This window comes from Meriones unguiculatus, chromosome 14, assembly GCF_030254825.1.
Source record: "Meriones unguiculatus strain TT.TT164.6M chromosome 14, Bangor_MerUng_6.1, whole genome shotgun sequence".
In the NCBI taxonomy this organism is placed as follows: domain Eukaryota; kingdom Metazoa; phylum Chordata; class Mammalia; order Rodentia; family Muridae; genus Meriones; species Meriones unguiculatus.
In genome coordinates this window covers 68,433,830-68,455,899 of record NC_083361.1, presented here as the reverse complement: position 1 = coordinate 68,455,899, position 22,070 = coordinate 68,433,830, and the positions used below count along the sequence as shown (strand labels likewise).

Here is a 22,070-nt window from a genome sequence, read left to right as displayed (position 1 = left end):
CCCGCGGAATTCAAACCCAGCAGGAGGCGGAGCCGCTCGACAATTGGTTCCTGTTGCCGCCAGTCACGGAGGCCCGCCCTCGCCCCGCCCATCCTGGGGCACGGTTGCGCCCTGGGCGTGGGAAGCGCTGGCCGAGGCATCGCGCTGGCCTCAGTGTACGCATGCGCACGCCTATAGCTCTGTCTTCAACAGCTCCGCTATTGCCTCCAGGGGTTCGATGATGTCACCCGAGCCCCACCCGTTCGGCTCTGTTGGATTTCAAAATTTTGTGCTTCCTCAGAAGGTGACTGGGGAGATTGTTAGAACAGCTCAACCATTCGCTACTCTTGAACGTTCCAGTTGGAGCAGGGATTAGCAGGAAAGTTGAGAAGGCAAAGAAGAAACCAGGTTCTTGGGCCTGGTACTTGTAGGCAAATTTATTAAGACACACCTGTTAATAATAATCATTATACTGAAAAAAAAAATACAAAAACAAAACGAGACTCAAAGATTTGAGTTGTTTTCCAGAATTTAGGAGGCTGATGCGGGATGGTGAGCTAGTCTGGACTACATGAAAAAACTGAGTAACTTTCTTGCCCAAATACGCTGTGACCAAATCTATAGGACCAAAACAAAACAAGACCCGGTTTATACTGAATTATAACTGAAGTATCATGTTTTTCTATATTGGCCAATTGTATCACTATAAGAGTCTGTTTGCTCTTTCTGCTTTATAAAAAAATATTTATTAAATTTATTTGTGTGTATATGGGGGTGGTAACATGTGGAGACCAGAGGGCAAATTATAGGATTCAGTTCTCCACACTGTATGAGTCTAGGCCCTGACTTTAGGGCAGTGTTGTGAATGTTTTGGTTTGTGAAATGTAAACAAGTTTTTGTTAAAATTCCACGTTGTGGATTTTAGTTTGTTCACACCTGTTGAGTGTTAGGGTCTTTGCCAGGTCAGGTGCAATTACTTGAATTCTGAGGACTCTGAGGGGGTGTAAATGACAGCCCAGAGGAAAAAGGCGTGGCTGCTTGGAGGACTGCTCGCTGCTGGTTGGTCCTGCTGCTGCATTTGCTGAACTTGCTGGTTCCCCGGACTTCTGGATGACTGATACTGGCGTTGCCCCCCAAAAGAATCCTACAACCCTGCCCAGTGGGAAGTAACAGAGAACTCTGCCCCCTGTCCCCAACTAACCTTTCCTTCCTACCTGGTGTTGGGGGTTGGGCGGGAGGTAGAAGCATTTAATAACCCTGAAGAAAGTAGGTTTGTAAGTAAGTGGTTCTCAAACTGTGGGTTGTGACTCCTTTGGGGGTCAAACAGCCCTTTCACAGGGGTGGGATAGCAGGTATCCTGCATAGCAGATATTTGATTCACAACAGTAGTAAGGTTACAGTTATGAAGTAGCAATGAAAATAATTTTATGGTTGAGAGTCATGTTGGAGATTGGTCTGAAGCATATTACTGACCCTTAAGATCTGGTTACACTTTTTTAAAATTTGTAAACCTGCCTAAGACACCTGATTGGTTTATTAAACAGCCTATACTTGGACAGGGCAGAATGGCATAGCCACGGCTAGGGTTCCCAGGCTTTGGAGGACAGAGAGGATCATGGGAAACAGAGGAATGGGAAGAGAGAAGGAGGACATCTCCATGGGTTAGCATGGAGAAAAAAACCATGTGAGCCACGAGGAAGGATTCCAATAATGGTGTGAAAACACCCAAATGAAGAACACAAGAAAGTACCATGGGATTATGGATGGAAGGTAGTCCAGATAGGAAGGATTAAGCATTGGTTGGGGGCTGGGAGATGGATGGTGAGGGTACTGAGGATATGAAATATCTGCCCAGCCCAAGGCAAATTTAAGGCAATTATAAATCTTAGAAATGTCTGTCTTGTTATTTGTGACAGTGGGTTAAATAATACTCCGTGATAATCTTAGGGCTAATAATAAACCATATATAACCCAACACCCATTTTTTATTTACTACAACAGAGTCACTACCACATGAGGAACTGTATTAAAGGGTAGCAGCATTAGGAAGGTTGAGAACCACTGGAAATTGGTTGTCAAGGCACTATTCATCACTGAGCCATCTCCGTAGGCCATCATTTACTTTTTTCTTTAAAAGTAAAGAAAGCAGGACTGAGCACAGTGGCCCCCACCTTTGATTTCAGCACTGAAGGAGGCAGAGGCAGGTAGATCTGAGTCAGATAGAGGCTAGCCTGGTAAACAGAGATTGTAGACCATAGGTAGGTACTATGTCAAACAGAAAAAAAAATTATGTCACCTCTAAAACCATGTTGTTGTTGTTGTTGTTTTTTGGGGGGAGGGTTGCTCTGTGTAGCCTTAACTGTAGACCAGGTTGGCCTCAAACTCAGAGATCCACCTGCTGAGTGCTGAGATTAAGTGTGCACCACTACTGGGCTAGAGCCGTTTTAGTGTACGTGATTTTGGTTTTTTTTTTTTTGTTTGTTTTTTTCAGTGCTAGGATTAAAGGGGTGTGTTACCAAATGCTATAACACCTGGCCTTCTTTATTTTTCTGGACAAGGTGTCATTCAGTAGCTCAGGATGGCATGAAACTTACTACATAGCCCAAGCTGGTCTTGAACTTGTGAGTGATACTCCTGCCTCAGCCTCTCAAGTGCTTGAATTATAGAAAAACATGTCTGGATCAGAAAGGTGTTTTTCTTACTTTCAGAAAACAAAATATTTTATTTATTGGGCACGGTAATACAAGCCTGTAATCAGAACACTTGAGAGGCAGGAAGATCACCGTCAGTTCAAGTCCAACCTGGCTTATACAGGTCTAGGCTACCCAGGCACCAAGTCTAAGAAAAGGAACAAACAAAAGAGTGTCTCTTTAAGTTAGAGCAGTAATAAATTTGTTTTCTGGGAAGTGTAACGAACCACAGAATTTTAGACATGTGGAAGGGTATTTGTTTGACCACTGAATCCACCCTCCTTTTACTTTTGAGGAAATGCAGGTGAAGAGCAGGCTAATGCTCTTCTTTAGAAGAAGCTGGAGTCGGCCCAGAGTGAGCAGCCAGAGCCCAGGCCAGGAAGCATATGAAGCCCCCAGGATAGCGCCACTGTGTAAAAGAGGGATTGTGTGTCTATGACTACAAAGATGTTGCATTTGAGAACAGAGGCTTTATTTACAATAATATTCAAAGAAAATGGAGCAAGGGAAACCTCTCCCCTCATACCTTAACATCATGAGCAATATATACTTCATAAACAAAAGAGTATCCTGGGGAGCAGGACATGAATGCTCTCCAAATGTTCTCCAAAGCCCCAAATTAGTTCCGAAGTCCCTAGCTCTGAGTAGTATAGCTGGGGATGTCAAACACCAGCATCCCATCGGGGTCCACAATCAGAACGGTTTCAACACTGTCCAGGAAAACTTCAGGCTTTCACCTCACTCATGGCTTCCATAAGGCGAGCACTGTTTGTAACAGCTGTTGTCAAAAAAATGAATCTGTACCCTAAGAGTCAAGAGAAGCAGCAGAAGTGACTACATGGATCTCATGTCCCAAAAGAGCAAGCCCACTAATTCCACAGTGCCCCAGGATTAGAACGCAGGTTTACAGGCCCAGATACATCTGGAGCAGCCTGGGCAGGAGAGTAAGACCCTGTCCCCAACAAGTGGGGAGAAAAATAAAAAGGTAAAACTATCAGTAACAGTCTCTTGGGTACTACAATGTGCCAGGCTGGGCAGGGCTGCACTCCCCTGCCTCCTGCTATAGCAGCCCACAGCAAGGCTGTCCACGTGGTACCACAGCCGGAAAGCCTTTCTGTGCAGGACATGTGGTTCCCCAGAACCCAGGCAGCCCTGGCCTCACCTTCTGCTCTCTTACCTTTCTCTCTGCCCAGGAACCGCAGGGCTGATATCTCTGAGAATGTGCAGCCCCCCAAGAACACCACCAAGATGAGGCGCAGTGACTCACTAGATGCCTTTTCTTCCTTAGCCATGTCTGTGAGGATCAGAGTAGAAGGCCATCTTCACTCAAACCCTGCTCCAGGGTCTTGTGTCCAGCCCACCCCTTTGATGCCCTACGCCACCAGCAATGCCACACACCTGTGAATGCAAACTCACTGCAGTTTAGCAGCCGCACTACTTCATCAAGGCCCTGCCAGCTCCGCCGCTCCAGCACCTAGGAACGTATAAACAATGGTTTCAAGTCTTCTGGTACTAAGTTTAAGAAAGGGAAGGAAGAGCAGTGAGACTCGAGTTTCTTGCTTGTTGGAAAGTGAAAGTTGAGATGCGCCAAGAACCAAGAAGAAGCATAAAGAGTGCAACAGGAATAGAAGCAAAAGTGATTCTTTCTCACCTGCTCAATGATGCGGCAGCTGAGAGGCACATAGGCACCGCTGAAGACATAAGCCATGTCTCGGGGCACTTTCAGATCATACTCCCCATCTACTCGTGGGATCTAGAAAGCAAAGGCCCTCCGTTAGGCAGGGGACAGCACAGCACTCATGCCTTGTAAAGGTCTGGTGAAGGTACACCCTGAACAACTGAGCAACAGTTCACACTTTAGCCAGTGAGATCAGTAAAAGTCCTCACAAAGGGGTCCATAACCAAGACAACAACTGTATTAAATACCTGTTTCCTCTCTCTAGGAGCTCCTGTGCTCCCTGGGTGAGGGAGGGCTCTTTTCCAGCTCTTCTCTCTAGCCCCTTCCCAGGGAGTGGGAAACCCATATTTCGAAGTGCTCTTTAGCAGTGCCAGGTGCTGTTCATTAAATGCCAGGTGTATTTATTAAACAGTGCTTCTTTATGCTTTGTCTCATTATTACATTAAGCTGATGCTGTAGTTACCAAAGAACCTTCATAGAAATGCAGTGACGTGGGGCTCTTGCAGAGGACCTGTGTTCAATTCCCAGCACCTACAGAGCAACCCACAACTGCAGGTCCAGAAACTCTTAACAATTTCTTCTGGTCTCCACATGTACTGGGCCGACGTGTGGCACACACATACATGCAAGGAAACACTGTTTTGTTTTGTTTTTTTTTTTTTTTAATTTAACTTTACTATTTTATGGACATTAGTGTGAAGGTGTCAGGTCCCTTGGAATTGAGGCTACAGACCTCAATTAGTGTGCGCTGCCATGTGGGTGCTGGGAATTGAACCCGGGTCCTTTGGAAGAGCAGAGCATGCTCTTAACCACTGAGCTATCTCTTCAGCCCTGCAAGGAAACACTTAACACGTAAAATAAAAATATTTTTAAATGGAAGGACAGAGAATGGGGAGATGGCTCAGTATGTAAAATCGTTTCCTACCCAAGTCTGGGTTCAAGTCCCCAGAACCCACGTTAAAAACTGGACCCACAGCAGAAGTGCATTGACCCCAGTTCCTTATGGGGAATTAGAAGGCAGAGACAGTAGAACCCCCAGAAGCTAGTGGGCAAGCTAGACTGCCTAGACCGAGGGAAAAAAAACTGTGACTTCATCTGACACAAGGCGGAAGGTAAGGACTGACACATGCAGCTTCATCTGACCTCTACATGTGTGCTATAGCATTCACACACATGAATGTACGCACATACACACACACAATGCACACACACACACAAAAGAAAAACAGAAATGCAGTGGCATACAGGTTAACATGGATTCAAAGTACACTATAAAGAAACAAACAGCTGGGCAGTGGCGGTACACGCCTTTAATCCCAGCACGCAGGATGCAAGGCGGGCAGATTTCTGAGTTCAAGGTCAGCATGGTCTACAAAGTGAGTTTCAGGACAGCCAGGGCTACACAAAGAAACTCTGTATCAAAGAACCAAAAAACAAGCCAAACAAACAAAACCAAAACCCAAACAAACAAAACCAAAACCCAAAAAATAATAAATGTCTCCATCCAGCCTTGATCTACATACCAAATTCAGCTTTTTGCTGATGGCACGAAAATTGCTCCTCTTGGCCAGAGAACTGAAGGCATCAGTGATTTTTCCTGGGGAAGAAGTCTGTGCTAGGTTACGTCTAAGATCTATCGATTCACAACATTTAGGGTAGGAAAGAACGATACGCCAATACCCTGCCTCTCTTCCCCGTCTCTGAAATCATTCTCAGCATTTCTCTGGAACTGATCAGGACATTCAGCGTACCTCTCATCTACTGTTTTTCTCCTACAGGGTATCAGCTGCCCGCTCTATGTAGTCTATAAGGTGACCTTAATTTCTAGGTTAGGCATCAGCTTCAGAATAAAATCAGCCTGATGAACTGAGGGACAAGTCTCTTAATTTCTCTATGCTTCAGTTTCCTTAGAATAGGAACAGGGAAAGATACCTTCCTCTTGAGGATTAAGTGAGAACTCATGTCAAGGTCGGCACATGCTGAGTTTGTGATATGGAAACTGCTCTGACAAGCAGAAGCAGCAATTGCAATGGCATCGTACCTCGCAATCCTCTCCGTCTCCGAGGGCTCTGCCTACTTAAGGAAAGGAACAATTCCCGGGGTGGGGAGATGGCGGCTCACCTGCAGCCTTGTCAGTCACCAGCTTGCTCACTTTACTCTCTACCGCTGTGAGGGTGTCGCCCGGAGCCTGCTCTGTTAGAAGCCCAGCTCGCCGCAGGTTGGAGAAGGTTAGCAGGTGCTCAGGCCCATAGCTCTAAAGAATTTGTGAGTCAGTTATTTACTGAGTGTCCACCAAACAACCAGCACTGGTCTCGACACTGGGGGGGGGGGAACCCATAGCTGCACTCTACAGTGTTTACTCAAACAGCCCACAAGTGTGGAGTATTTAAGAGGTATGAAAAGTCGCAGAAGCTACCTCAGAACAAAAGGATGGGGCTGGCTGGCTGGCTGGCTGAGCAGAGGAAGGTGCTTGCTGCCAAACAGGATGACCTGAGTTTGGTCCCTGGAGTCCCATGTGGTAGGAGGAGAAAACCATTTCCTGAACGTTTTTCCCTGACTTCCACAGGCATCCATGGAGTGTGTGGGTGTGCGAAAGCACGTGCGCATGTGCACACACACACTATCAATAAGCATAGTTTTGAAATTTTGTTTTAGATTTTATGTGAATGAGTGTTTTGCCTGGATGTATGTGTATCCACCACGTGTGTCTCTGATGCCCACAGAGGTCAAAGATGTTAAATTCCCTGAAACTGGAGTTTCAGTTTGTTGTGAACCACCATATGAGTGCTCCAAACTGAACCCAGGTCCTCTCTTCCCAGAGGAACAAGCACTTCTAACTGCTGAGCAAACTCTCCAGCCCCAATAAATGTAATTTTTAAATGGAAAAAAGATTATATCTTCCCCGCCTTACCTGCAGATACTGTGTTTTCAGGGATCGGTAATCCTTGGGTATCAAACCTAAGAGTATGGGAAACAAGGCAGGTATGTGAGAAAAAAAGGACAGCTGAAGAAGACCCCAGAAGGACACAACCAAACCAATCAAACACCACCATAACCAGGAGGAGGAACTGTTAGCCCTGCACAGGACACAGCTGACTCCGAATGTACAGCTTAATTTAATTTGCTTACTGAGAGATAAAGCGTGCGCTTTGAAGAGCCCTCAACCACTGGGCCCAAGGAAGGCATGCTCAACAGTCATAACCACAGTCCCACAGAGAGTCTCAACGATGTGGACAGGAGGAAAACAGGTCTTCCTGTGCATTCCAGCTACATCAGTTACTGGAACTGGTTTACAGCTACTGAGAAGCAGAAACAGTAAAGAATTGCAAAGGTCTCAAAGTAGAGGTAGGAAGCTGGGCTCCCAGCTACAAGGAAGGGATCTAGAAGAAGCAGAACGTGTCTCCAGGTAGAGGACAGCACGGTTCCCTGACCACTGAAAGGGCCAACAGTAAAACTGTGCTGTGTGCAGAACTGGGGCTTTATGGAATGCTCATTTAAAAAAATTACTCTGCCTTGGTCCTACAGTATGCTTTTTATCCGGAAACCCTACTGAAGACAGGTCAAAGCCAAGCAGTGGCGGTGCACGCCTTTAATCCCAGCACTGCAGAGGCAGGGGCAGATTGCTCTAAGTGTGACGCCAGCCTGGTCTACACAGCGAGATCCAGGACAGTCATGGCTACCCAGAGAAACTGTCTCAAAAAACAAAACAACAATAAAAAAGACAGGTCAAACTGAGTGAAGAGAGAGATGCCACTGCAAACCTAATGTATGAGGGGCACCAAGGAGGTGGTCCTACTTAGAGCTGAATAGTAAGTTCCTCTATGATCTGCTGATGATCCACCCCAAACAAGAATAGCTTCATTTTGAAGGAGGAAGACTTCAATAAATGACTAAATAAATAAATAGTCCTGTTTGTGGAGATTTGCCATTCAAAAGCAATTCTTTCATCCCTGAGGCATACATATTTTTCAATCTGGCATTCTTGGCTTGATCTTTTGGGCTCACCATTTTCAGTGATGGACAAAAGGCACATGAGGCGGAGGCTTTCTATAGGTGACACCTGCACAGGAAGGAAGGGTCAAGGATGCATGGTTTTCTCTTCCTTCTGCTTAGGCAACCCCGCCTCTCCCCTCACCCACAGCCTCCCAGCACACGCTCACCTGCCGGTCTATGTGCTCTTCGATGTAGCTGGTGCTCTCTCGGATGTTGAAGCCCTCCAGCAGCGCTGTGAGGCATCAGAAAACAGCCCATTACTGAAGATCACCTTAGCTAAGATATGTCTGTCTCCCTCTCTTTCTCCATCCTTGAGTGGAGCTAAAGGACCCTCAGCATTGTCAGCTGGAAAGACCTAGAAAGCATCTTTTTTGGAGCCAGGGGGGGTAGGAGCAAGAGGAAGAGTATGTTACCATGCTCCGTCTTGATTAGCTCCTGGAAGTCCTGCTTGGTTTTCTTCTTCATGATTGATTCACAGGCCCCAATATCTGCAGAAAGGGACAAAAGACCAAACAAACAAACAAAAACACCCTGGCATTACTAGTTCTAGAAGGATAATCCTTGATTGCCAGAACAAAAATCTCATAAAGAAAAATCCATAATCACTTTTTCCTATTTTCAATCAAATGAGACTATGTGCCAAGAGATCAAGAGTCTCCTCTTGGAAGAAAGTAATGGCCTTCAGCAGCATTCCCCTGAAGAGCACAGTCACCTTCCCTTACCCCCAGGTTAGCACCTACGGAGACTCAGAAGGCGATGTTCCTGTTTCAGTCCCTTGAGCTCTTGGGACACGAAGTTCTTCATCTGCTTTATGTCCATGCCTCTCCGGCGCTGTGGAGATGTCCCCAAAGGTCAGCACCCCCTGAAAAACCTCCATTCTCCCTCAGCGGCCACCCACCCATGAGCACACAAAGGAGGCCTATCATAGAATTAGAAAGGGAACCCTGAAGAAACCAAACAGAGGCCCAGGCCTTGGAACCTTACATCATACTGGGCCTGCAAATTCCGGGCCTTCTGGCTCAAGAAGCCAAAGACATTGGAGAAATGCTCGTTACGGATCTCACTGAACACCTGTGAGAGAACAAAACAGGAACCACTTAACTATGTCAGATCTGCAACAGGCCCTGCCCGCCTCCTGATTACAGTAACAGCACAGCAAGTGGTGCACTAGCCAAAGTATGACCAGAATAGAGCTGGTATCACAAAGTGGGCATCAGGTCCATCCACTGTGTTCTGTATCTACTCTTTCCGCTATCTTTTATTTTTGGATTTTTGAACAGGGTCTTATATAGCTGAGGCTGGCCTTAAAGCAGATCTATCTGCTTTCATCTTCCAAAAGATAAAATTACAGGTGGGAGGCACCATTCCTGGCGTGGGTCTAATCCTGATAGGTGTAAACCTTCCAGAGATTTGGCCTCCTGCCTAGGGCTGGACCCCAGCCTTGTGTAGCAGTGGTCCTAAGTAAACCCAATACACCCACACCCTCACCTTGTCCTCAGCATTGAGCAGCACCTTCAGGCTCTTGTCAGAGGATGTGACTTCTGGGCCAAAGTCGACACTCCCTTTGAAGGCAGAGGGGCCAGCTATTAGGCTCCACCAAGGCCTTCTCCTACTCATTCCTTCACTCTGCTAAAGATCTCCCAGGATCACCAGTCTCCCCCACAAGGACTGCCCTACTATGGGAGTCACCAGAGGATGGGTCATTTCTACTTTGCCAAGATGCAGAGGATCATGGCACTTACCACACTTGATACGGAAGGTGTCATCTACCAAGCCCTCGTAAACCACTTGGGAGCAAAGTGCTGTCACAAAGTCCATGTCTGAAACCAAGATCCCAACCATGAAGGTTCCCAAGACCCAGCTTTCTATTCAGTTTGCTCAATATCAGCTCAAGAACTTCCCACATGTGCAAAATTTCCCATGTTGACAACCAATTTGCCATTCACAGCCCTAATTTTAGGACCCCAACTTTGCTAGCACATTTTCCATTATCCTGCCTTCTAGGACCCAAATATAAGAGAGTGCTGGGCAATATTTACCTCTGTCCAGAAGAAAAATGTGTCCAATCTCTGGTCTTCGACCTTTGGTTTCACTGTCTTCTTCCTCCTCCAGTTTCCTCCAGAGATCATAAGACATCTACCAGAGCCCAAGACCATCTCAGTTTTGTGTCCAGGTCCTCTGTACTTACAGAGGCCACCCCCTTCCCTGTCTTATCCACAAGAAGGGAGTTAATTGTAAGGAATATGAGCCACTTGCTTCTATCCTCTCACTCCGGTGAGGAACATGTTCCCCTGCTCCAAAGATAAGAGAGATTTAGGAATGTGACCTAGAAGCTCTTGCTTATCTGTTGGCCACACAGATTTTTGTCTCTAGGGAACCATCCCAAGACACAAAAGCAAAGGAAAGAATGTCACAGAATCCCAGGAATCTTTGTTGGGTAAAGAAAAAGGAAAACAGGCTTTAAAGCCAGTTTTGCTCTCACTCTTACCTTGGCACACCTGCCAATGCCATAGCAGTTAGGAAAGGGTCCATAGAGAGTACTGAGAAGGTGCAAGGCCTGAGCCACAGTGTTGATCCAACGCTGATCACCTTCCTGCAGGGACCATATGGGCCACAAAGACTCAAGTCAACCCATCAGATGAAGTGGAGGATGGCTAGCCCTAGATGGCCCCGGAATGGGATAGCAGTGCCTGGGGAATGCTGAAGAAGGCCATTTTAAAGGAGCAACCTGAATGGAGTGAAAGCAGCCAGGAAAGCAGTGAAGCTAACCTCTGGGGATATCTGGGAGGGTGTTTTCAGAGAGGATTAAAACTGCAGGGTAAGGTCTGTCTGGCAGGTGAACAGACCATCTAGGACCAAGTCCCAAGGGAGAATAAGGGGAACAGGAGAAAGCCTGCCAAGTATATATTCATTCTCTTTCTCTCTCCATTTCTCCCTCCCTCCCTCCCTCCCTCCCTCCCTCCCTCCCTCCCTCCCTCCCTCTCTTTCTCTCTTTCCCTCTCTGGCCATCCTGGGTTGTTCAGTTGTGCCCTCTCAGACATGGTGGATTGGAACCCCTGAAATCATGAGTTAAAATAATAAATATTTCTTCTCTTAAGAGAGTGTTGGGGGAGAGGGCTGGAGAGATGGCTCAGTGGTTAAGAGCACTGGCAGCTCTTCCAGAGGACCTGGATTCAATTCATAGCACCTATACGGTAGTTCACAACGGGCTGCAACTCCAATTTGAGGGACATAGACATAGACAATACATGCAAATTCACATAACATAAATAATTTTTTAAAATGAGGGTGTGGTGACACACGCCTGTAATCCCAACACTTGGGAGACTGAAACAGGTGATCTCTGTGAGTTCAAGGCCAGCCTTGAAAGCAAGTCCAAGACAGCCAAAGAGCCAAGGCTACACAAGAGAAACCCTATCTCAAAAAAACAAAACAACCAATCAAGCAAACAAACAAAGGCTTTCTCAGATGTTTAACCACAACAATAGCTGACTGAGAGCCCTGACAGAAGTTCTGTCCAAAACAACCTGTAGCCTTCAACTGTGAAATCAATGTCACTTATGATAAATTATGAGTTAGAAAAAGGGGTCAATATTTCTAGTTCACTGTACCCAATATCTTTTGATACCAAGACTTGGGGGCCCTGCATTACCAGGAAGTAATCCCTGAAAAACTCTGGCAGTTCCATGCTCAGCAGATCCACATCAAGAGGCAGCAGGGAAAAGGCCCACTCATCACAGCTCACGTCTGTGGGGAAGAGAACATCAGCCTTCAGGCACAAGGTACATGGTTCCATGCTAAATGACGGTCTGCCATAGTCATGCAACAAAGATTTGTGTGCCTGCTATAGCCAAGTATAACATTTGACGCTGGAGACTCAGAATAAGAAACATAAGGAGCATCTAATCCCGTCATGGAAGGAGACATATACACAGAGGCCCACACTGCACTGTGGTACGTGGCGGTTTTTACTACAGGCTTGAGAACAAATGCCGAGAAATGTCTATATTCATGATCCAGCAAGTAATACTGCAAATCACCTACCTACACATAGGACTATGTTACGCACTGGGGAGACAGTGGTGAAGAACATGGACTCCCCCAGTCTTTTGGAATTATGATCTAGTGGTGGACAGGTGCAGCAGACAAATTATGACCCAATACTTCTTGTAGTTGTACTCTCCCAAAGAGCACAGGAGCAAGCCCTGGGCTTGTGGTGTATAAAACATGTTCTGCCTGCATGAGCGCCTGGGTTCAAGTCTCATCACAAAACAAATAAGGAAACTATGAGCCCAAATATTACAAGGATTAACCACAACTATGGGTAAAGGCATGACTTCCCGGCTTGTCTGCGCTATAGAGAGGGTGCAAAGACAGCACTTGGCAGCTTAGTTCCTTCACTTGCATACACTATTCACACACACTCCTCTCCAAACAACGTATCTAGCACCCTCCACCCCCTACCCCACTTCCTCCTGCACTGGACTATGCCTACTCCCATCTCTGAGCAATATTACAGGTTGCTCCATCCCCAGTACAATCAAATTTAGACAGTTTTTATTCAATGCATTCCCAATATATCAGGTTCAAAGAACAGAAAGGCTGACCTGGCCTGACCTGCACCCTCAAGTGACCTCTAAGGGAGGCTGCCCTCTCTACCATTTTAGGCCTATGCATAATTGGGCAGGCATACGACTAAAATTAGACAAATTGTGGATCAGATACGGGCAATGAAAAAATGATTATGTGACCTAATATATCAATCAAAATGGAGAATAACCCAGGCCATGCCTCTCAGTAACCAGTCCTTCCTTCCCTTAGATGCCATAAAAAGATCACTAGCCAGGCATGGTGGTGCACACCTTTAATCCTAGCGTTTCAAAGGCAGAGGCAGGAGGATCTCTGTGAATCTGAGGCCATGGTATACATAGTGAGTTCTAGGACGGCCAGGACTATATAGAGAGACCCTGTCTCAAAAAGAAAAAGAGTGATGACTAGCCTGGGACCTTGAGTACTCTCACTCATGTAGCTAGCTGACAATCTTGACGTGTATTTATAATCTATACTATTGCTTAGCTCCAAATTAAGTTATCTTGCTTCTTTTGCAGATATAGGTCAGCCTTTATTTTCAATTCTTTGGCTAAGAGGTCAAGAAAACCTGGGACTCCCTGCTCAGACCCTGGCCACCAGGAACACCTGAGCTACAAAAGGAAATACCTCCCTAAAGAAGTGACAGTTAAGCTTGGAATTTGAGTAAGATTTGGGTGGGGAAAATTCTCAGGGTAGAGAGCAATCTAAGGTAGAGGAAAAGCAAGCACAAAGCCCTGTGATTAGAAGGAAACAGGTCAAGGAAAGGCGCAGCACACGGGGAGGCTGAGGGAGAAGAAGGGGTCACACTATGGGAGACACGGCAGGCCATGCTGAGGAGTCTGGGGCCACCTGTTTCTGTGGGAGTCTGAGAGGCAGCAGCTGGGAATCCTTTACTCTAGCCCCAGCCTCCCATGCTGTCTCATCGAGGTCCTGTTCCCAGTCTCATTCCCAGGAACCTCTCACTAGACCAACAGGAGTTAAGACCCAGAGAAAGAGCTGGGCAGTGGGAAACAGGAGTTATTTCTTTCTTCATATGCTCTCTCTCCCTTCACTCACATTCGGTTCCTCTCACCTCCATAGATTCCCTCTTCCTCAAGCACCATCTCACATGCATAAAACTGAAAGAGAAAAGTCATTTAGATGATTAGGACAGGTGATTAATAACAAGCTTATTCTGGTCTTTTCCTAATGCTGGATGTAAGTGTCATCTTGACTATCAACCTGATTGGATTCAGAGACATCTAAAGATTGATAAAGCACTCTGTTAGGTTAATCTGTGAGGGTGTTTCCAGAGATGGCTAGGTTGTAGTCTGACCTAACTCAGTATGACCTAATCAAGGATTCAATCCCCAGTGGATTAAGAATCTAAATACACTAACAAGGTAGTGCAACTGCAGAAGGCGGGGACTAGTTAGAGGAAGCGGGTGGCTAGGGATATGCTCTTTTGTTTTTAGAGACAGGGTTTCTCTGTGTATCCCTGGTGTCCTGGAACTCAATTTGTAGACCAGGCTGGCCTCAAACTCAGAGATCCACCTTTCTCTGCCTCCCACGTGCTAGGACTAAAGGTGAGTGCCACTACCCAGCCAAGGGATGTGTTCTTGAAGCGGATTGTGGGACCCTTGTCACTTCTTATCTCCCTGTTTCCTGGCTGCCATGATCTTTAAAGCAATGGAGATAGAGCTGGTGGGGTGGGCAAGCACTCCAGAGGCAGAGGCAGGTCGATCTCTGGGAGTTCAGACAAACTTGTTCTAGATAGTGAGTTACAGGACAGCCAGGGCTATGTAGAGAGAGCATGTCAAAACAACAATAAAAAACCTGTAGAGATAGCCAACCACGTACTGAAACCTGTAAAAATCCATAGCGAAAGTAAATCGTTCCTCTTTCACACCGTCTCACAGGCTTATCTGTCATATATGTATATGGGGTGTATACATATAAAAGAAAATGGTGAGAGACAGAAATAGAAAGACAGAGAGAATGTGTGTATTCCACAGACAGAGTGAAGGACAAGAGTCCAGGAAAACAAAAACAAAAACAAAAGTGGTACAGAGGGCTGGAGAGGTGGCTCAGAGGTTACGAGCACTGGCTGTTCTTCCAAAGGTCCTGAGTTCAACTACTAGCAACCACATGGTGGCTCACAACCATCTAGAATGAGATCTGGTGCCCTCTTCCGGTTTGCAAGCACACGTGCAGGCAGGATGCTGTATAAATAATAAATACATCTTTTTTTTAAAAATGCAAAAACCTTGTCATAGAAATGATTAAGTTAAAAAGAAAAGGGGTACAGAATACAGAAGCAGGGGGAGAAGACTGAGAAGGAACAGTCGTAGGAATGCAATCAGGAAAAACAGTACCATGTACCATTACTATACAGGAATAAACATGTGTTGGCAGGGACACACAACAGGAGCTGATTCAAAAATATAAAGCTTTTCAAATTATTTAGGACTGGGGGTATAGTTCAAAGGTGGAGTGCTTGCCTAGGGTACCTAAGACCTTAATTAGACCCTTAGCACCTCATACCATTCCAATCCCAACCTTCACAAAAAGAGAGAAGGATTTCATTTTCACAATGAAATCTATATGGAAGTCACTATTCCACAAATCACAAATTCCACAACACTTTCGTTGGGGGCAGTCTGATGACAGGTCCTTTATTTAGTACATAGACACACACTAAAAAGACAGCATGCCACTCATCCTGTTTTACATAGTAGTTTCCCCTGAGATTGAAACTCAGTCCTCCAGGAAAGCTCACTGAAACACCAAGCAAACTCAAAACAGCTTCAAGAAGTCCCTGAAACTGACAAGGTCCCTAGGCCCCTCCCTTCCCAAGACTGAATAAGCAATACAGACTACTCAGTCTCAGACCAGCCTAGCTCCATGGAAGAACCACCTAAAAAAGGATATCTCCTCAAGCTGCCTGCGGGCTGTGCAGTGCATTCCAGGTTTCTAGCGTTTGTGACTGCCACCCATGCTCGGGGTGGGCTTTGGTGATACAACTGTCTCTGAGTTATTTCTGCTCCTGTAAGTAACCCCTGTCTGTAAACAGCCTCAATAAAACTCACTGGTTCACCAAGTTGGACTATTGATGTATCCATACTTCAGTCGGTCACCAGTTCCCTATCTGGGGTGAATATATGTTTGTCTATGTCTCCCCAGAACAGTATATCACAAGTCCTCCTCCTGGTTCCTGTTCATATCCCCTCCTTCTAGGACCAAAACTCACCTTCTGAGGACTTAAGATGATTTTATATTTTCTAATTCGGCCAGCCAGTTTGTCAGCGTTGACAAGATCTATAGAGAGAAGGAGTTCAGCCCAGCAAGGATGGGCCATTTGTTAGACAAGAAACAAAGAAGCAGAACTTCTCTCCCTTCCTGGAGACCCCCACTTCCCCAGCCAAGATCTTGCTACGTATATGTAGCACAGGCTAGCCTCAAACTTGGATTCTTTCTGCCTTGGCCTCCCAAGTACAGGGATTACAGATGTATACCACAATCTCCAACAGACCTTTTATCGAAGGGTCCTTAGGGCCAAGGCCCTTCTAAGTCGCCCACCTTCCCCTGCTTAGTTCCACATAGGACCACGGCTCACTCACTTGCAATATAGCGCATATTCTTGATGCGGGGTCTGACCAGGAAGCACAGCCTATGGGCGAGAAAGGGAGAGTTAGGAAAAGTCATGAAGATAGTGATAGGCCTTAAAAGGAAATCAAAACAAGCAAGTCTTTAGCCATTTGCCCTTCTTGACCGAGCACACAGGTCTCTGAGCTAGCATGGACCAACCACAGAAGACATTTCTCAACCGGTACAGGCGACAGTGTAAGCCCCTTTATTGGCCCTACAGTGGATCTAGGCGTTTCTGTTCCTAAATAACTGATGATACAATGGGCCAAAAGTATATATCTTCATGAATTTATAATTTATAAATTATATTTATATATAATCAGTCAAGTACTAAAAATAGTAAGAACTGGAATGTGTGCACGCATTTTCCTTGTATCTTGAAGTTTTTGCTCTAAAGAAAGGTATACACTACTCAAGTTTGGGAAATATTTAAGACAAATCAAACAGCACAACGGTAGAGCGCTTGCTCAAAGTCCTGGTTTGATCAGCCTGCAACTGCATGACATGTGGACAGGACGATACAAAAGGCCCTGGAAACCTAGAATGCAGAAAATCAACCTGGTCTGGAAGGGAGCTTCATGGAAGAGCAGGGCTGAGTTTTTTATAGGAGTAAAGGAAGGAGAGAGTTTCAGGCAGAGTGATTGCAGTGGTACAAAGGGCAAAGGCATATTCTGGAATGTGTGTGGAAGCACATGTCAACAGAGGCTTGAAAGCACACATGAAGAACAAGGCTATATGAGCAGCATCAAGGCCTTGGAATCTATGATGCTAAGCTGAACTACATCCAATAAACAATGTATGTCCCAGCATGTGTGAAGGTCAGAGGATAACTTGTAGGAATAGGTCCTCCTCTACTATGTTGGAGGAACTCAAGTTGTCTGTTAGCCATGGTGGCAAGTATCTTTACCTGCTAAGACATTGCACTGACCCTAGACATTCTATTTATTTAATTATTTGTTTATCTGTTTACTGTTACCGTGCATGTGTGAGTGCGGATACACATGTCCAAGTAGAGGGCAGCTCTGGGGAGTAGACTCCCTCCTTCTGCCTTTCCATGGGCTCCAGAGACTGAACTCAGATCACTGGGCTTGCATGGAAAGCACTATATCCGCTGAGCCGTCTTCTGGCTCCTCCTGGAAGTAGTTGATGGTAGAATAACAGTTTTTGGACAAGGAATGATTCTAGTTGTAGATAACAACATGGAATAGAAAGGAGAAAGGGCAGAGTGGGAGAAACTGCAGAAAGGCAGACTAATAGTCAGCATGATTTTGCGAACAACCAGGGAACTGGCCCACATCACAGCACTGTGGCTGCAGGCCACAGGCGAGGACAGAGCAAGGCAAATAGACCCCGAGGGACCTCCTCCAGATTGGAGGCCACACAAACTCTCCCAGACAGACACTCACTGTTCATTGGAGCTGAGGGCTGGCTTGTTCTCCACCTTATACAGCTTGTCTACTTCATGTTGCTACAGAGAGAATCCAACATGACAATGGTCAGAAGAGTTGGAACAGTCCAAAACATGACACAAAGACAGGGAACACTTAAAGGGTTAATTCTAGAAGTCCATCTGCTCCACTAATAACCATCCCACTAAAAGTTAATTCCTTACTGTCGACGGGAAAACCAAAAGTAAAACACAGCATAAACATATCATCATTCCCTGCATTCTTGTCCAGGTGAGCTAACTGTCCTTAGCCTGTCCAGCGCACCACTCCTTTGGAATTGGTTATGCTCATCAAAATAAAAACTGCTCAAAGAGGAAAAAAAGGGAAGAGCTGCCCTGAGAAAACATGAGAAAGGATTGGTACCTTTAGGATGGAGACATTAGCAATTCGATCCAAAGGACTCATGAGATCTGCCTCAATGAACAAATCTTTTTTTCCAGGAAGCTGAATGAGAGAAAGCATGGTTGATCATCACTCATAGGTCAAACAAGCTCCCTTCAAACAGGAGTTTGTCTAGGCACTCATTTAATAAAAGCTTAGTCTTGAGTTGAAAGGGCATTAACTAAACATCATATTTACTGCCTGTAGTCACCATGAAACTTCTATGTATATAAGAATATTCCACATTCCCAGCTTGGCTCCTTGCCACTCAAGTGTCAGTTTGGTCACTGTTTCTCTTCTCCACTCCCTCTTCTACTCTGCCTCATAACAGTTTCTCATTTCCTAGTAAAGACAGACGCAACAAAAGTCCACCTTACATCCTGCAACCCCTTGAACTAAAAGCTAAATACCTTTTCCAGTGGCATTTTTCTTTTAGTTACAGAAATGACATACTTAATACAGAACTTTGAAAATCAGGACAGGGCTGGATATGTGAGTAACTCAATGATACTGTGTGTTATATTCATGAGACACCAGTTTCAATTACCATCCCTAAAAAGGAAAAAGAAAGCCCCAGAGCTGAGCGCAGTAGTGCACACCTGTAATGCTAGCACTCAGGGAGGCAGAAGCAGGCCAACCTAATCTCTACAAAGTGAGACAACCAAGGCTACACAGAGAAACCTTGTCTCCTTATCTCGAAAAACAAAACAAAACAAAACAAACAGAAAAAAGAAAAAAGAAAGACCAGAAAGCCCCAGATAGCACTCATTCTACCCCATCCCCCATCCCCATCGCCTAATACCCGCCATGGGATTCCAGCACCAACACTCTGGATGTTGCTTTGTTGACATAATATATTCTAAGCATCACCTGTCTCAATTTGTTCTCTGTATTGCCAATAAAACCAACCAGCCAACACTGAGCAACAGAGAATATATGGTGGGACATCCTGGTCCAGAGAGCAGGAGAATTTCCCGTGTAAATGTGAAGATCCCACTGACCACGCAAATTTCAGCTGGGAGTGCTGGGCCACTTGTAATTCCAGCACTCTGTAAGCAGAAGGATCTCTAGAGCTGACGGACTAGCCTGTATCAGCAAGTTTTAACTTTAACTGAGAAAACCCGCCCTAATGAATAAGGTGCTTAGGAAGACTACCAATGTCAACCTTGGGCCTCCCCATACACAGGCACGTATGTATGTACCCATACATACGTAAACTTGCACACACAAGATGGAAAAAAAAAAATCAGAATTAATAATGGGGAGGGAATTCTTTCCCAGAGATTCCCTCTGACCTTGAGTTAACCTGTGGTGCCTCTTCTGCCACAACACTCCACTAACAAGGTTCTATCCTGACTCTCCCCTACTCTCCAGCCTTTTATTTTCCGTTCTTCCCACACTTGCGGAAACATTTTCACGTGTGAATCTCTGTTAGCATTGTGGGGCATACAAAGGTGAAATAATATATGGTCCTGGGTCCCCTGAGGTTCTCCTACCTTCCAAGTTTCATCCCAGCCCTCCTACTGTCAGCCACTCCTTCCCTCTTGTCTTTTTCCTTTGTCTCTCCCTCTACCCCTTCTCCAGTCCTAGGACTGAAGCCAAGGTTTCAAAGGAGGGGAACTAAACACCACCAAGGAACATCCACAGGCCCTCACTGGCACTGTTACTTCACTTAAGCTCCAAGTCAATCAAGTTCCTCCACTTAGCCTCTTCTTCTGGCTGTGTGTGTGTCTGTGTGTGCATGTACACACGTGTGCATTCACATGCACTTTGTGTCTACATATGTACCACACTTATGTGTGCTTTTTGTTTTCGTTCAATCCTGACGCAACAAATACTCATTAGGCACATGCTGTGTGCCCCACTCCAAGCTAAGTACTTGATGTTGGGTACACAGTGCATACCAGATACTGTTCCTATCCCTGAGGGCCTTCTACGCTAATGGGAAATACAAATAAGCAAAGTACTACAATGATAGTAGCAACACTACTTTCCTAATAGCACAGATTAAAGGACCAGGCAAACTTCGCTCTTTCCTCAACAGTTACAACTAATCAATGTCTTTGACTTTCCTTTCACTGTAACTTATATTTATCACAAGTCATGTGTGCTGGCAAATTCCTATAATGCTAGCACTTGGTAGGCTGAGTCAGAGGTAGTGTCAGAGGCCAGCCTGGAATACATAGTGGGGCCCACAGAAACAAAAACCAAAAACAGAACCCCACCACTTTCTCTCATTCCTACGGCCACCAATTTTTTGTGTGCTTTTATTACTTCAATTTAATCGGTGTTTTCCTAACTGACCTATGTTTGGGTGTAGGTCTTCAGTTTGCTGTGTACATTTTTGTTTGTTTGTTTGATTGTTTGGTTTTTCGAGACAGTTTTTCTCTGTGTAGCCCTATCTTGGGCCTCACTCTGTAGACTAGGCTGGCCTCAAACTCAGAGATCTGCCTGCCTCTGCCTGTGAATGAATGAATGAATGAATGAATGAATGAATGAATGTACTGGGATTAAAGCTATGCACACCCACCCCTGGCTGTGTAACTTTCTATTACACGGGGTGCAGTGGATGAAACTGTGCATACCCAACTGTTTAAACACTGAACTATATTCCAAAATCCTACAATGTAACCTCTGATAGTTCTTCGCTTTACTTCCCAGCAGCCCTACTGCCTGAATCATGCTCTTCCTACTCCAAATATGTTTATATTCTTCCAACTCCTGATCCCAGGTAACTCTGAGATCACCTCGGTTGCTGCTGTTGTTTATTCTGAACCTCTCAGGAAGTCTAGAATTCACTTACCACCCGGTACCCTAGGTGTCATTATTTCATAGAGCACCTAATGAAATATAACTACTGACAAACTACATTCCCATCTCCAGTGATGCCTGGTACAAACGTCTTTCTCGTTTGCACGGTGGCTGGCAATTTCCATTTATTCACTGGCCAGGTTGCAAGCAACTCTTACTACTCTTTGTTTTTTCCTGTCGAGTGCCCCACTTTGGACCTGCCGCGGAAGCTCCAAGGAAAATACCAAGAGACTAAGCACATTGAGGGCCACACTGTTGACGAAGTAAAGACGCCAGGCGTGGTAGGCACTGACCTGCTCCAGCAGATAGATGAGCTGGTCTCGAGCCAGCCTCTTGAGCATAGAGAAGTCAGGAAGCTCAGGGGCGTCCAGCCGATGGGGGAAAGCCATGGGAGCCGTCACCTGGGCCACCGTGTGAGCGTAGCAGGATGCCCTCTATTCTGAAAAGGCCGGAGACAGCCCAGGGACAGCGCAGGCTGGTATCCCGCACGACTGGCCTCTGGGTCCTGGGACCCAAGAGGGGCTCTCGCTCCTCTGCCGCACTCGACGGATGAATGACCACCTCCCGGCCAGACGGCCGCAGCCTCGAGGGGCTCTCCTTGTAGACCGGCAGCCACTGGGCCCCGCCCGGGTCCTCTCTGCCTGTCAGCAGGACTCCCAACCACATCCGCACAGCGGCAGCGTGCCGGAAGAACCCCGCCTCCAGCTCGGAGACTCTAGGAGCGAGTTCCTAGACCTCCCGGAAGTCCGGGTCCCCCAGCCGCCGCTGAGAGCACTGGGAGAAGACGGCGTCCGGAAAGGGACATTTGGATACAGGCGGCGACGCGTTAAATTTTTTACAAGTTTCTTTTGGGTGTGAGAGAGAACGTGTGTG

The 22,070-nt window shown here is 46.0% G+C and overlaps 1 protein-coding gene across 3 annotated transcripts; it reads right to left on the bottom strand.

Annotated features, from left to right (window-relative positions):
• Positions 1-3,119: 3,119 nt before the first annotated feature.
• Vps33b (VPS33B late endosome and lysosome associated) lies at positions 3,120-21,929 on the bottom strand. Of its 3 annotated transcripts, XM_021645281.2 has the most exons (23): positions 21,491-21,928; positions 18,369-18,449; positions 17,964-18,025; positions 16,530-16,579; positions 16,160-16,227; positions 14,003-14,048; positions 11,993-12,087; positions 10,829-10,933; positions 10,380-10,476; positions 10,083-10,160; positions 9,829-9,902; positions 9,325-9,411; positions 9,081-9,171; positions 8,754-8,828; positions 8,508-8,572; positions 8,353-8,407; positions 7,259-7,305; positions 6,469-6,601; positions 5,871-5,944; positions 4,321-4,422; positions 4,068-4,143; positions 3,847-3,963; positions 3,120-3,474 (listed from the first exon to the last, which is right to left on the bottom strand). In XM_021645281.2, the coding sequence occupies exons 1-23, from the start codon at positions 21,584-21,586 to the stop codon at positions 3,395-3,397; spliced, it is 1,854 nt and encodes a 617-aa protein (XP_021500956.1). In that variant the 5' UTR covers positions 21,587-21,928; the 3' UTR covers positions 3,120-3,394. The 3 variants fall into 3 exon arrangements, with proteins under 3 accessions (XP_021500956.1, XP_060223397.1, XP_060223396.1); XM_060367414.1 differs by lacking the exons at positions 16,160-16,227; positions 16,530-16,579 and having other exon boundaries at positions 13,987-14,048; positions 21,491-21,929; XM_060367413.1 differs by lacking the exons at positions 18,369-18,449; positions 21,491-21,928 and having other exon boundaries at positions 13,987-14,048; positions 17,964-17,984.
• Positions 21,930-22,070: the final 141 nt, after the last annotated feature.

Bases quoted from the DNA above. Each gene is read 5' to 3' on its own strand.
- Vps33b (XM_021645281.2), bottom strand. From the start codon at position 21,586: ATGGCTTTCCCCCATCGGCTGGACGCCCCTGAGCTTCCTGACTTCTCT. The intron at 10,477-10,828 runs GTAAGAGTGAGA...GGGCTCTGGTAG, and splicing joins GCATTGGCAGGTGTGCCAAG to ATGTCTTATGATCTCTGGAG. The intron at 10,161-10,379 runs GTAAATATTGCC...TCTTGGTTTCAG, and splicing joins CATTTTTCTTCTGGACAGAG to ACATGGACTTTGTGACAGCA.